Raw genomic sequence first — 12,463 nt, 5'->3', positions numbered from 1 at the left:
TGTGGGTACCGCATGGTACCCTTGGGAAAGAGAGAGAGATTGAGACTCAGGGGTGTTTTCACTCAGGTCCCTGGCCTTTAGCTTGGTAGGACCTGTGCATTGTTCCCATCTTGTCCTGTCTTATGGAGATGTTTTTCTTTCTTTCTTTCTTTATAAAATTTTATTTATTTGATAGAGACACAGTGAGAAAGGGAACACAAGCAGAGGGAGTGGGAGAGAGAGAAGCGAGTTCCCCACTGAGCAGGGAGCCCAGTGCGGGGCTCGATCCCAGGACTCTGGGATCATAACCTGAGCCGAATGCAGATGCTCAATGACTGAGCCACCCAAGCGCCCCATGGAGATGTGTTTTACAGAGATGTGCATCTCCTTCACACAGTGGGAGAGCCTGCTGTGTCACCTGTGTGTTTCTGCCAGCTTTTCTGCCTTTCTGTGAGCCACTGGAAATCTGCAGGCTTTCTGAAGGATCCTGGTGGGGAACAGAGTTTTCCCCTGAGCCCAGAAGGTGGCGGGAGGCCTGCATGAGGCAGAGGGGGTGTGAATCCACCCACGCCTGCCTGCGATTCCTTCCTCCCCAGAGTGAGAACCTTGGGGCCCTGCAGGCCTCCACTGAGGGCACTCTTGTGAGTGTGCATCTGTGGGGCTCATCTGCCATAAAAAGGGTCTCACTTCTGGGCCGGCCCTGCGTCTGGATGTCTAGGCCAGTAGGAGAGTGAGACCATGGGGTTCACCACCTCGCTGCCCCAGCGTGTCATGGCCGTCTGGCTGATGAGGCCTTTAAGAAGCTCTTGTAGCCCTTTTTGATGACAGGTTTTGTGCTTTGGTAGAATGTGCAGGCCGAGGGGTCCTGCAGATGTACCCGGCCTTATCTTCTGCTCAGCGGTGGGTGGTGTGGGAGGTCCGGTGACTTGTCCGCAGCCGCTCAGGGCTTGGTGGCAGGTGTTGGCCTGGCAGCTTTGCTTTCTGCGCCTGGCCTGGGCTCCATCACTCTTAGCTTCTCGCAGAGTCAGTATTACTGACTACAGCCGCACTCCCTCTCCCAGCAGCGTCTGTGGCTGTGGAAACAACCCACTGGGATTATTATAATAATGACTTTTAAATGAAGGCTTAATTTAATAGCTGGAGACATTAAAAGCCAGAATAGAGCAGAAAAAAAGAAAGGAAGAAAACAAGAATGCAAGGGGACTTGTTCTTGGCCATAGTGGGCCATTTGCTTCTTTTGATGGGCCGGTTCCTCACGTCTCCTGTGGGAGGGCAGGTGGGTCCACGTGGGACGTGACCAGACACACAGCAGAGGGAGAAGCACTGGGTAGTGGTGCTTGCTCTAAATCATGCGGCTAATGAAGCTTGCTAAGTTTTCCCAGTCGGACCATTACCAGGGGCCTCATAGGCTCTCAGTAGGAAGAAGCATGTTGAGTTTGTTTGTTGTGTATGGGTTTTGTTTTTGTTTTCACAGTTTATGGCCAATCTCACTTTAAAACACACAGGTCTGTTCTGATCCTGACAGCGGCCCACCAGAAGGAGAGAAACTTCTCTCTTGACCCGCTCCTAGTCCCTGATCCCAGACATCAACTCAGAACCTTGGCTTGTGGCTCTGATTCTCGATCAGCTTCTTGCTCAAGTCCTTGGAATAATGTAGAGGAAGCCAGTATTACTCGTTGTCATCTGACATGTGCCACTGATGGTGTGATGATCTCGGGTGACGCATATACCGAGAACACAGCCCGTGGTCCACCATGCGATGGTGATGGGGGTCACGCTGGGCAATGGACACCGGAGAGGGGATGGTCACTGCGAACCCATCGGTGGCATTCGCATTGCGGTGGGCATGAGCTGTCCACTGAGGTGAAGGACCGTGCTGATAATTCAGGGCCTTGAAGTTTCTCCTCCTCCTTGTGATCTTACGATGACGATGCTGAAAACTGCTTTTGTCATGTGTTTAAATGCTGAGACTGTTTTGTAGAAAATATTTTGTAATTATATATACAGTATTTATAATTCTCTGCTAGGATTGGTAGCAATTTCAACAGTGTTGCAGAATTCCCTGTTATATTATGAATAATGGATTGGTTTTAAAGGTATAATTTCTCCCCCAGGTGATGTTCGAAATGATATCTATGTAACATTAGTTCAAGGAGATTTTGATAAAGGAAGCAAAACCACAGCAAAGAATGTGGAGGTTACAGTGTCTGTTTACGATGAAGACGGAAAACGGCTGGAGGTATTTATTGTTGCAAAGCTTTATCTGTGGTGTTGAAACTTTATTTTCCAAGTGTTTTCTTGGCTCTGCTGCCGAATAGGAAAAGACATAGCTAAGGCTGCTTGATCCCATTTCTGGGGATGAGAGTTGATTCTCTGCCCCTTTCTCCAGCTCACCATAAAGGGCTGGTGTCCTCGGGGTCCTGGCTGCCGCCTACCTTGAGAGACCCCTGCTTTGAGAGACCCCTACCTCGAGAGACCCCCTCTTTCCCGGTCCTATCACAGGGCCTCACTTGCCAACATAGACCCAAGCCTCAGAGGTCTAGTGGTCACACTAGAAGTTCAGACACAGTTATTATCACCATCTGAGAGATAGGGAAACTGAGGCCCGGGGAAGTCTTGTCCAGGGTCAGAGAGTTAAGTGGGAGTTGGAACTGGGTTTTGAATCTGGGCCTCTGACCTCGTGCTCTCCTGGGTGGTGGTGGTTACCATGGTGGCCTGCAGGACTCGGTGTGCTGGGCGATGCTCAGGGATGGTGACCTCCTCTGACGACTGGAGGCCGCGCCAGAGCAGGTGTCCCTGCCAGATACCCCTCTGGACCCTGGGGAGCGGACTGGGCTCCTCTGGGCCCACGTGTCTGAGAGCAATGCCCCGTGTGTGCACCTGAGGCTCAGCTGTGCCAGGAGGTGAGGGTGGCGTCCTTTCTGTGTGGGTGGCCCATGTCCAGGGTCACTGCCGGGTGGTGTTGCCCTTGCCACTTGGGCTTTATCGGTATAGCTTCTGCTGGAGCCGAGTGGTCAGTTTACGGCTGGTAGAATGGGAAGGAGCGTTGCCATCTCTTTCTCGCCTCTCGCTCTTCATCCTGGACCTGCTGAGTGAAGCCGGCAGCTTCCTGCCGATCCGAATGTGAAGGCTGTTAGGGGTGAGGGTCGGAAGGACAGAGGACAGTAGCGTTCCTATACTGATAGCCATCAAGATGCGGGAATGTCTGCGAGCGAGACTGTATGCTGGCCGCGGCGGCTCCAGATGGATCTGTCCTTCCATTGCTGGGAGCATATTCCATTTGTGATGGGGTTTATTGGCATTCCTGTAGTGCTCTGCTTAGCTCATCTAATGGGGGCGGGAGGTGGGGAGATGGATGCAGTGTCAAGCTCTATGAGGTCTGATGTGAACTCTTTATGCCTTCTTTTAAAGCATGTGATTTTCCCGGGTGCTGGTGATGAAGCGATTTCAGAGTACAAGTCCGTGATTTACTACCAAGTAAAACAGCCACGTTGGTTTGAGACCGTTAAGGTATCATGTACATGGTCATTTTATCCCACGGGGTTGATTATGAAATGCTCATTTGTATCCCAAGGAAGTCCCCGGCTCCCACCCCGCCCGGGGCTGCTCGCCAGCGGGCACCCTGAGCCGGCAGAGGAGCTCTCCCCACAAAGTCGTTCAAGGTTGCTAAGGAACCATGCCGGCATTTCTTGGAATACATTTACTCCCATCTCCTTTTGGACATAAAAATAGGACTTTCATGGAGACAAATGACAAAGTCCTTTAAAGATCGCTGTTATCTCTCTCTTCCCGGGTCTGTTATGTGTGTGGCACGCTGTCTTTACACCAAATGGGAAAAAATAGAGGTGACAGTGTATGGAGGACGTCTCTGGGGAGATGGGTCCCCATCCACGAGGTGACACTGCTCTCCCGACGCAGCTTGCTGGCGTCAGCACGGCAACCTGCCGTAGCACACCACAGCCCCGTACCAAGGGCTTGAACGTTGGGAAACCCAGCCTGGGGTTGGCCTTAGAAGACAGATGGTAGCTGGGAGAATTGGGGACAGTCATTGGTTAAAGGCAGCATGCATGGGGTCTGTCTGCTTTGACTGCTCGTCACAACAGGAAGGCTTTCTTCCTGATGCCCTAGGGTAGGTCCCTGAGCTGTGGAAGGACTGTGGACACCTCCAATAAGGGCTACTGGGAATATGGCAACTTGTAAAAGGTAGACTTTAACAGTGAGGACATGAACATTTATGAAATTTTCTGTTGTCTTACAGAATCGGTTTGGCATCCCTTACAACATTGTCTTGTTTAAATTTTCCAAAAGCATTTTGCCTTCGGGAAAGTCCCATCGGGATTAGGCATACCGTATTTTGGTCCCTGCAGGGAGGAAGTGCGCAGTCGCACAGTATCTCCACTTGAACAAAACCATTAATGCGAGAAGATACGGCACAGGTGCTGAAAGCTTCTTTTTCCATTGCACAGGTGGCCATTCCCATTGAGGACGTCAACCGCAGTCACCTTCGGTTTACCTTCCGCCACAGGTCATCCCAGGACTGTGAGTAATCCTTTGATTTTAGCCCGTGTTGTTTGCAAGGGGAAACTGGGCAAAGCTCCGTCGGCTACACTTGTCACTTGTTCTGGATCCAGAACTAGGTGATCCTAATAGATGCAGTTTTAATCCTTTAGCTCATTTCCATGTTGACTTGTGTCTGGAAGGTGTTACTGATTCTTTTTCATTGCGACGCTTACAGGAGATCTTCATTTTCTTCTCGACTTTCTCCTGCTGCTACCTCCTGTTCTTCCTTTCTGTTTCTTCTCTTCCACGTGACTTTCTAAGGCTGTTCCATTCATCCAGAAAGTCACTGAGATACAAGTAGATTTCAGAAATCAGCTCCTAATGCTGTTTGCATCAGAATGGAAAGCCTCGATATCTGTTTTGTGTTTGCGGGTAGCCCCCACGTCTGGCTTCAGACTGTACTTCTCTGGTGGGAGATGTTGGTGTAGTTGTGACTGATGCTGAGAAGAGGGGAAGAACTGGGGTTCGGATCCCTGCCCTTCCAGAAGAGTTCTTTATCAATGACTGCAGTTCCCCTCTCATGTTCATTCTTGTCTGCTAAGGACAAAGCCCTGTACTAGACAGTAAGACATCACGACAGACAGCTGTATCCCTCCTTGCCCTTTGTGGTCTGTACCCCCAGGGCAGTGAGCTAAGATTTGGGACAGTAATGCCCAGCAAGATGGGCTGCATTGTGTTGCTGTTGCTTTGAGGGGAAGGGTGGTTTGGGGGCTGTGTTTATCACTTGGGTGGGGACCACTTGAGGAAGGGGGGGTCCTCTGCCCTGGCTCTCTGGAGATGCTTCATCTGGAGGATAAGTGCCTGGGGGTCTTGACGAAGTGGGACGGAGGCTACGGAACCCATGGCACGATGTTTGGCATAGAGGAGGGGGTGGGCCCTCAGAAGCCACTTCTTTGTGGTAATATGTCCATCCTTCATGCTGTTTCTGGAAGGGGGCCTGCTTGACCTGGGCCCTTTCCGGGGTACGGGACCCGCACAGGTAGGGGGTGCAGGAGAGTGAGTGTGTGCGCAGCGGTGTGAAGCGGGGGGAAGGTGGGCCTTACTGTGCGGCCAGCAAGGAGCCAAGACCCCGTTGTTGTTGAGAAGCTCTGGGGAAGCATGTTCCTGTGGTCTGCAGGGCTGTTGTGTGCAGAGCACGCATCTCAGCCTGAAGACGGGCTGTTGGGGGGACGGGGCAGGTGGATCTGGAGCATCATCCTATCTCCTGTCCCTTCCCAGGGTTTCAGCAGAGCAGGGCCCTAGCTCATGAGGGGTTGGGGTTCAGGGAGACGGGGAAAAGCAGGGTGGCGAGGGCTGGGCAGCGTGGGAAGCGGTCCCCAGCCAAGGTGGACTTGCCTGACGGCCGGAGCCAGCCCGCCAGGTGGCGGCCTGGGGTCTGCTGGTTGTGCATGGCCCTCCTCGGTGCCCAGAACCGTGGGGTAGGAACAGTGACTCAAACATGAGCTAACATTCGTGTGCTCTTACTGTGCTGTTTGGATCTGTTCTCACCCATGACAGCCCCGTGGGCCCTCACTGTGGTCATTGCTCTGCACTTCCGGTGGAGGAACTTGTGGCTCACAGACCCAGCTCAGTCCCCAAAGTCACCCAGTTTGTCAGTGGGGGAGCTCGGGTTCAAACCCGGTCTGTGTGCATGAGTGTCCACTCCCACACCTCGGGGGCATGGCGAGGCCACTTAACGTCCTCTGGTCTTAGTTTAGCGCCTGCTGTCTACATCTCACAGAGAAGATCCTCTTTGCACACTTTAGTTTGAGATGAGTTGTGAGGTCAGCGCGGGAGGATCATGGAGCAGTAGACAGGGGCGCGGGGTCACCGGAGCGGGGTCCATCATGGGGGCCGCTCAGGGGAGGTCATTCCTTGCCCAAAGCAGGGAGCAGGGGGCCGGGTAGAGCGGCTGGGAGTGGGAGCAGGCCGCAGGGAAGAAGGTGGGAGCACTGGCGGGCAAGGAAAGAGTTCTAGAATCCACAGAAGCTTGTCTTAAAAGGCACACTCGCCCTTTACAATGAGCTTGTTCTCTGGTTAATAAATTACATTAGGGCAGAGGGATATCCTCTGTAGCATTTTAATTTTCAAAATCCTTGTTTTTCTAGTCAGTTTTAAGTACTTGTTACAGACAAGGTGCTGTCCCCCGACATGCCGCCACACATTTGCATAATTAATGAGGCTCCCTGGCTGTGGCTTGTGGGGTTTTGGAACCGTGTGGAACACCGGGAGTGTGAGGCTGACTCTGTCCTGAGCCGGCCACCGCGGGAGCGCTGACAGCCCCCAGGGCCTCCTCAGCCTGCCTGAGCGCACACCCGCAGGGTCAGAAACCGGCCAGTGTGGCCCCCCCGACCCCCTGCAGTGAGCTGCTTTTTTTTTTTTTCCCCTAAAGGGAGACACGGTGAGCATAGGGAACCAGTGATGGGGCTTCTCAGGCTGGGATTCGTTCCGGGGGGGCGGGAATTCCGGTGCTGATGTGACAAACACTCTAGCAGCCTGTGAGCACTTCAGGTGCGTCCGCTCCTGTTTCTCCCGAACTCGAGCTGGTGTGCAGCACTGGGTCCGGCTGGCCGGGAGCTGAGTTTCCTGGGCTCTCAGGGGGCCTGGCTGGGTGGGGCGGCCCTGCCTCCTGTGCCCCTGGTGTCCTGCAAAATTGTTGTCTCCTCCCGGTGGTGCCAGTGAGCATGTAGTCAGTCCTGCCTGTGGCCTCAAGATCAGGGTATAGGACATGAATCAAAGGTGCACAGTGTTACTTTGTCCTACTTACTAGTAAGATCAGGGGAACCCATGTGCTGACGGGGGTGCTCATGTGTCCTGAACCATGGCTGCTCGCACAGAGATCTCTTCCTTCTTACCTGAACATTATGGTAGTTCACGTTTTCTGTGTCCTTTTACAAAGTTGTTACTGCTATTTTTATTCCTAGAGTAAAAATTTTTTTGTCTTCATTCCTGCCTTTGTTTCGGTAGGTCAGTCATTCCTTTCTCTTTCTAATTAGCCAGAATTTATTGAGCACCTGCTACGTGCCGGGTACTCATGGACACCAGGACTGCAGAGATGAACAAGACACGTCATCTTTGGCAGTGGTGGTGACTCGGGATAGATATTTTGATCTCCTGGCTCAGGGTGTAGGTGGGTGTGCTCTTTTGTTGACCTCTGTCTGTCTGTCTCTCTCTCTTTTAAGATTTTATTATTTGAGAGAGAGAGAGTTCGGGGAGGGGCAGAGAGAGAGGAGCAGACTCTGTACTGAGAGTGGAGCCTACATGGGGCTCGAACCCAGGACCCTGGGATCATGACCTGAGCGGAAGGCAGAGGCTCAGCTGAGTGAGCCTGCCAGGCGCCCGCTCTTGTCATCTCTGAAAGAGAATGTAGGGTGTATAATTTTAATGATGATAGCCCTGGAACCCAATGTTTCCGTGCCACACTCTGTGGCCATCTTGCAGAACCTGTTCAGAATCTGCTTCTTCAGATTCCGCCTTATCTGCCTCCTGCTCTGGCCCTGGCCCACTCGCCCCCCGCTGCTCACCAGCCACCTGGCTCTCTGTCCCCAAGGGCCAAGCGCAGGGCCACTCAGGGACTCTGCCTTTGGCCGTGTCTCTTCTGGGAAGGTTTATGCACCAGCTCACATGTTGTCCATCTCCTCAGAGACCTCGTCCAACCATCTAGACATTCATCCCTGTTCCACCATGCCCCTCTCATGTGTCACTGTCACCAAGCTAAAGGACCGGTTTGTTGGTGTCTCCCCAGCTAGAACGGATGCTTACCGAGTATCTCATAGACGGCAGGCCCTGTTGCTCGTCCAGCTTGTGAACCCACAGAGGAGGAGAGCTCTGCTGTCTTGCTCTCTTTTCTCGAAGGGCACGGATTCTGTGGGGTTGGTGCTCCCCCTTTAAGGCCTCACTAACCTTGAGCTCTTTCCTATAGGCTGCACGTGGGGGGTGCTTCGGGTTCTAGGCCAGACTGGGGAGGGACACAATTCAGTCCATAGCAGTTGAGAAGAAGAACACATCGGGGGAGGGGAGAGAGTGTGCCCGGGTTATGATTTACTGCGTGAGATGGTCTGGTTACCTCGGAGCAGGGCATCTGTCAGCCAGAACTTGAATGAAGGGAAGGAATGAGTCTCACCCACACGCAGGTATCTAGGGGAGCGTTCTTGCCAAAGAACAAAATTTCACATTCATGCATTCCCTCCGCCTGAATTTATCGTAGTGGATGTCATGGGGTAGGAGTCTGTTCTGTTTTCCCATACTGATAGCCAGTTTTCTCAGGGAATGGCCAGTCCCTACTGCACTGCCTTTTGCACTGGGTTTCCGGACGCCGTCGCTTCTGTTGCCTCTGGGCGTCCCGGTATTAAGCCTTGCTGTGGTCTTTGTTGTCATTTCCCAGACACTGCTGGTTTCCTGGTTCGCAGACCTCCTGCCTCCCCATCCTTTGTGCTCTTGAGCTTCTTCCACTGCTCGTGACCGTGGGAATCCGCTTGCATGTTCCATGAGGAATCTCTTCTTTGAGGTTCTAATTGGAGTTACTTGGAATTTACAGGTTAATTGGAGCACCACTGGTCCCATTAGGAGGAGTCTTCCTCCTAGTGAACACACTCCCATTTTTCCATTTCTATTTCCTTTAATTCAGTGCAGTTTTGTCATGTTTTTGTAAAGGGTAGCCCTTGTAGTTTTTTATGTGATCTTGCCATGACGGGGTGGACAATGATGATGGATTTCTCTTGCAGCCAAGGATAAATCTGAGAAAATATTCGCACTAGCCTTTGTAAAGCTGATGAGATACGACGGGACCACGCTGAGGGACGGGGAGCACGATCTCATCGTCTACAAGGTATGCTGCTTGCTTGGTGCTGTACTGCTGGGGTGGAGCTCTCTCCTACTCCGTCCTCCCCTCGGGGACTCCTGGGCTGAGCTGACGTTTCCTGTGTGTGTGAGAAAGCTGCTCTCTGGTTTCACTTACCTGCATGCACATCTCCAATGACCAGCCCTTTTGCTGTCCCTAATGAGAGAACAGGATGTGCAATAAATGTTAAAATGAATGAACCTATACCAATAAGGGCAGCTGTTAAAATGAACAGTTTTGGAAGTGATAAGAGCAAACGTGGATAAAAGGATGAAGGACAGTGACGGATAGAACAGAAGCAGGGGTCGTCGGCTGTGACTTGCTTCCCACGTGCCCGTGATTAAACCCCCAGGCGGAGGCGAAGAAGCTGGAGGACGCCGCCACGTACCTGAGCCTGCCGTCCACGAAAGCAGAGCTCGAGGAAAAGGCGCACTCGGCCACCGGCAGGAGCATGCAGAGTCTTGGGAACTGCACGATCAGCAAAGACTCCTTCCAGATCTCAACTCTCGTGTGCTCCACCAAACTTACCCAGAACGGTGAGTCTGCGGATGGCCCCGTGTTCACCCTGCACTTTTCCTCCCTCAACCACATCCTTTTCGGGCTCCCAGCCCACTCTCTGCTCCCAGCGTCCTCCATGTGCTGGTATTGGCCGGCACCAATGTCCATGGACCAGAAGGGGGCGTGGCACCCGCTGCACCTGAAAATGTACTATAATTTTGGTCTGGGCGTTAACCTTATAGAGAGATAACCTTTTGGGTTTGCTTTCAGAAAAGATTTTTGGCCACAGGAAGGTAGCATGATGTAAGGGAAAACCCACGGGTTTTGGAGTCCGATCAAAGACCGGGTGTGGAGCGCTTGCTGTGTGCTCACCCTGGAAGCGAACTTGAATGGAGCCTGGAAACTGAACCTCACTCACCTCGTCTCCGCACACATGCGGGTGTGACATCTGCCTCAGAGGGCTTCGTGAGGGTGTGGGGATTACAACGCCAGAGGATCTGAGCTACCCGCTCTGCGTGTGTGCCTTTCTATCTCCCAGTTACTCGCCCAGAGAATCACCAGTTAGCTTTACTTCGAAAGGCCGGCTTGGTGGCCTGGGGCACGCCTTGGTCCCCGGGGCGCTGTCTGGCTGCAGCAGGGCTCCCTCTGCACACTTCCTCCATTTACAGATTCTGTCCCCCATGTGTGGCCGGATCACGGCCATGCAGAGGGATTGCATCCTCTTTCGAAACTCAGCTGGAAAATCCAATTTTTTCCTCTTCACCACCCAATATGGATTTTGATTATAAATGTTGGTTGGTATCTTGAATTGTGTCCCTGGGGATTGTCCGTAAATCTTGGCAGTAGTCTCGGATTTGTCCGAGGCACATTCATTGTTTGGACTCTAACCGGATAAACGTGCAACAAAGGGACCCCATCATCAGAAAGCCATGGTACTGGAGTAGAGAGCGGGCTGGGTATTGCTGCTGTCCATGCCTACTGTCTCCCTGCTGTTCTGCTGGCTTTATAGACTGTGCCTCCTCACCACTTGTCTTGTGAGTCACCCGTGTGGGGGAGCACGTCACTCAAATGCAGGAAGGCCATTTGGATGTGTCTCTCTAATGTTACTTTCATCATCACAGTTTGCCCGAAGTGTTATGAATTCTCCCAGCTGGTGGTGTGCAGTGATCTCCGTAAGCAAATGCAAACCCTTACCTGGGCATCAAGCTCTGTGCAAGTGTGGGGAGGGGTGCAGAATGCACTGGGAGTGTGCAGCTTTTGTGCCCAGGAGCATGTGGTCAGCAAAGCAGTTGCTGGTTTGGGACTGCATTATGGAAAGGGTGCCCCACTGGTCAAATGTTCCTCTCTGGATATGGTCCTGCGAATTCCCTCCCTAGCCTGACTGCTGCACTGTCCAGGGCCTCATTAAACTCAGGGCAATGGCCGCCTCACTGGTGAGTCACTACCCCACATGTGTGGCACGTGGCTTTTCATCACCTGCCAGATGAACGAGAGCTGCCGTGTTATGCCGTTTTCACTACGTAGGAAGTCACTCATGTTAGGCTTGGGTCACCACTCCAGAAGTACGTTTGGAAGTTGTTATTTGGAACTTGAACATGTTTTCCCCACCAGAACAGTGTTCCAAAGAGCAGTTAGGTTGGGAGGCTCACACACAGAATCCTTCTTAACCTGCGTATTGCTGGGGAAGGGGACTGGGAACCAGAAATCTCCCAAGGTATTAAGAAGCAGAAATCTCCCAGGGGTGTGAGGCCAACTCCTCCTCATACCTCCCAGCTCCCTGGCTGTCATCAGTCACAGGGTAATTCCCTCCCTGGAACTGAGGGCGCAGGGGCCCTGTTCTCCGCAGCGGCTGTTGCTGGGCAACAAGGAGATTCCAGGGTGATGCTGCCCGCAGAGTCAAGGGGACCTCTTTCGGCTCTCGTTGCACACCTGCCAGTGATTCTCCTTTTTTGGGATGGTGGCGTGGCAGGTGGTGTGGCAAGATGGAGCTGCCCCACTTGGCATCTGAGCAGCGAGTCTCAGATTCTCATTCTGGGAGTCATTTTTCTGCGTCTGTGATTTGTTCCTGCGAAGTTCCGTTACTTAGGGAAAAGTGGTGGCTGAATTATTCATTGAGGTTTGTATTAAACATCTCTGTTCTCAGCATTACTGGATGCTTTGGGGTATAAAAGGAGAAGTATAGGATGTGATTTCTCTCTTCAATGAGCTTCCTGTGTAATTAGTGAGAAGTCACAAAACACAGAATGGCCATGGGCCAAACCACGGTGGCTCCCTGGAATGAGGGCTGGGTCGGGGAGCACTGGTCTGACCAGGTAGCTGGAGGGTTGATCGAGTTCTGTCTTCTTAAAACACACTGCCCCTCCTCAGAGGCCCTCTCCCACTGTTCATTTGCCAGCTTTTCATTTTCTCAGGTTTGCCGTACAGAGGTCAGGCTCAGCCTCCCTCATTCCTAAAGTGCCACTAACTGCATGAATGGAATCCAGATTATTAGCTAGTTGCCATTAAAAACCAGATAAATAAACAACTCTTATGGGCTGGAAATCTGCCTTAACCTTGGGACCAAGAGCCGGTCTAGGCAGGATGTGGCCTTTGTCACTACTTTCCTTT

General features: G+C 52.4%; 1 protein-coding gene across 3 annotated transcripts in view; it reads left to right on the top strand.

The window, feature by feature from the left end:
• The window catches only part of DOCK1 (dedicator of cytokinesis 1), a 497,269-nt gene that overhangs the window by 93,159 nt on the left and 391,647 nt on the right, over positions 1 to 12,463 (top strand). For all 3 annotated transcript variants that reach the window (XM_045068856.1, XM_045068857.1, XM_045068858.1), the window contains exons 14-18: positions 2,094 to 2,218; positions 3,391 to 3,489; positions 4,446 to 4,518; positions 9,243 to 9,346; positions 9,711 to 9,894. In XM_045068856.1, coding sequence (XP_044924791.1) covers positions 2,094 to 2,218; positions 3,391 to 3,489; positions 4,446 to 4,518; positions 9,243 to 9,346; positions 9,711 to 9,894 — 585 coding nt within the window. The remainder of the gene's footprint in view (positions 1 to 2,093; positions 2,219 to 3,390; positions 3,490 to 4,445; positions 4,519 to 9,242; positions 9,347 to 9,710; positions 9,895 to 12,463) is intronic.

This window comes from Mustela putorius, unplaced genomic scaffold (assembly GCF_011764305.1).
Source record: "Mustela putorius furo isolate JIRA1106 unplaced genomic scaffold, ASM1176430v1.1 tig00003909_pilon_pilon_pilon, whole genome shotgun sequence".
Classification (NCBI taxonomy): Eukaryota; Metazoa; Chordata; class Mammalia; order Carnivora; family Mustelidae; genus Mustela; species Mustela putorius.
The sequence above is the reverse complement of the archived record's forward strand: the minus strand, read 5'-3'. Positions and strand labels throughout refer to the sequence as shown.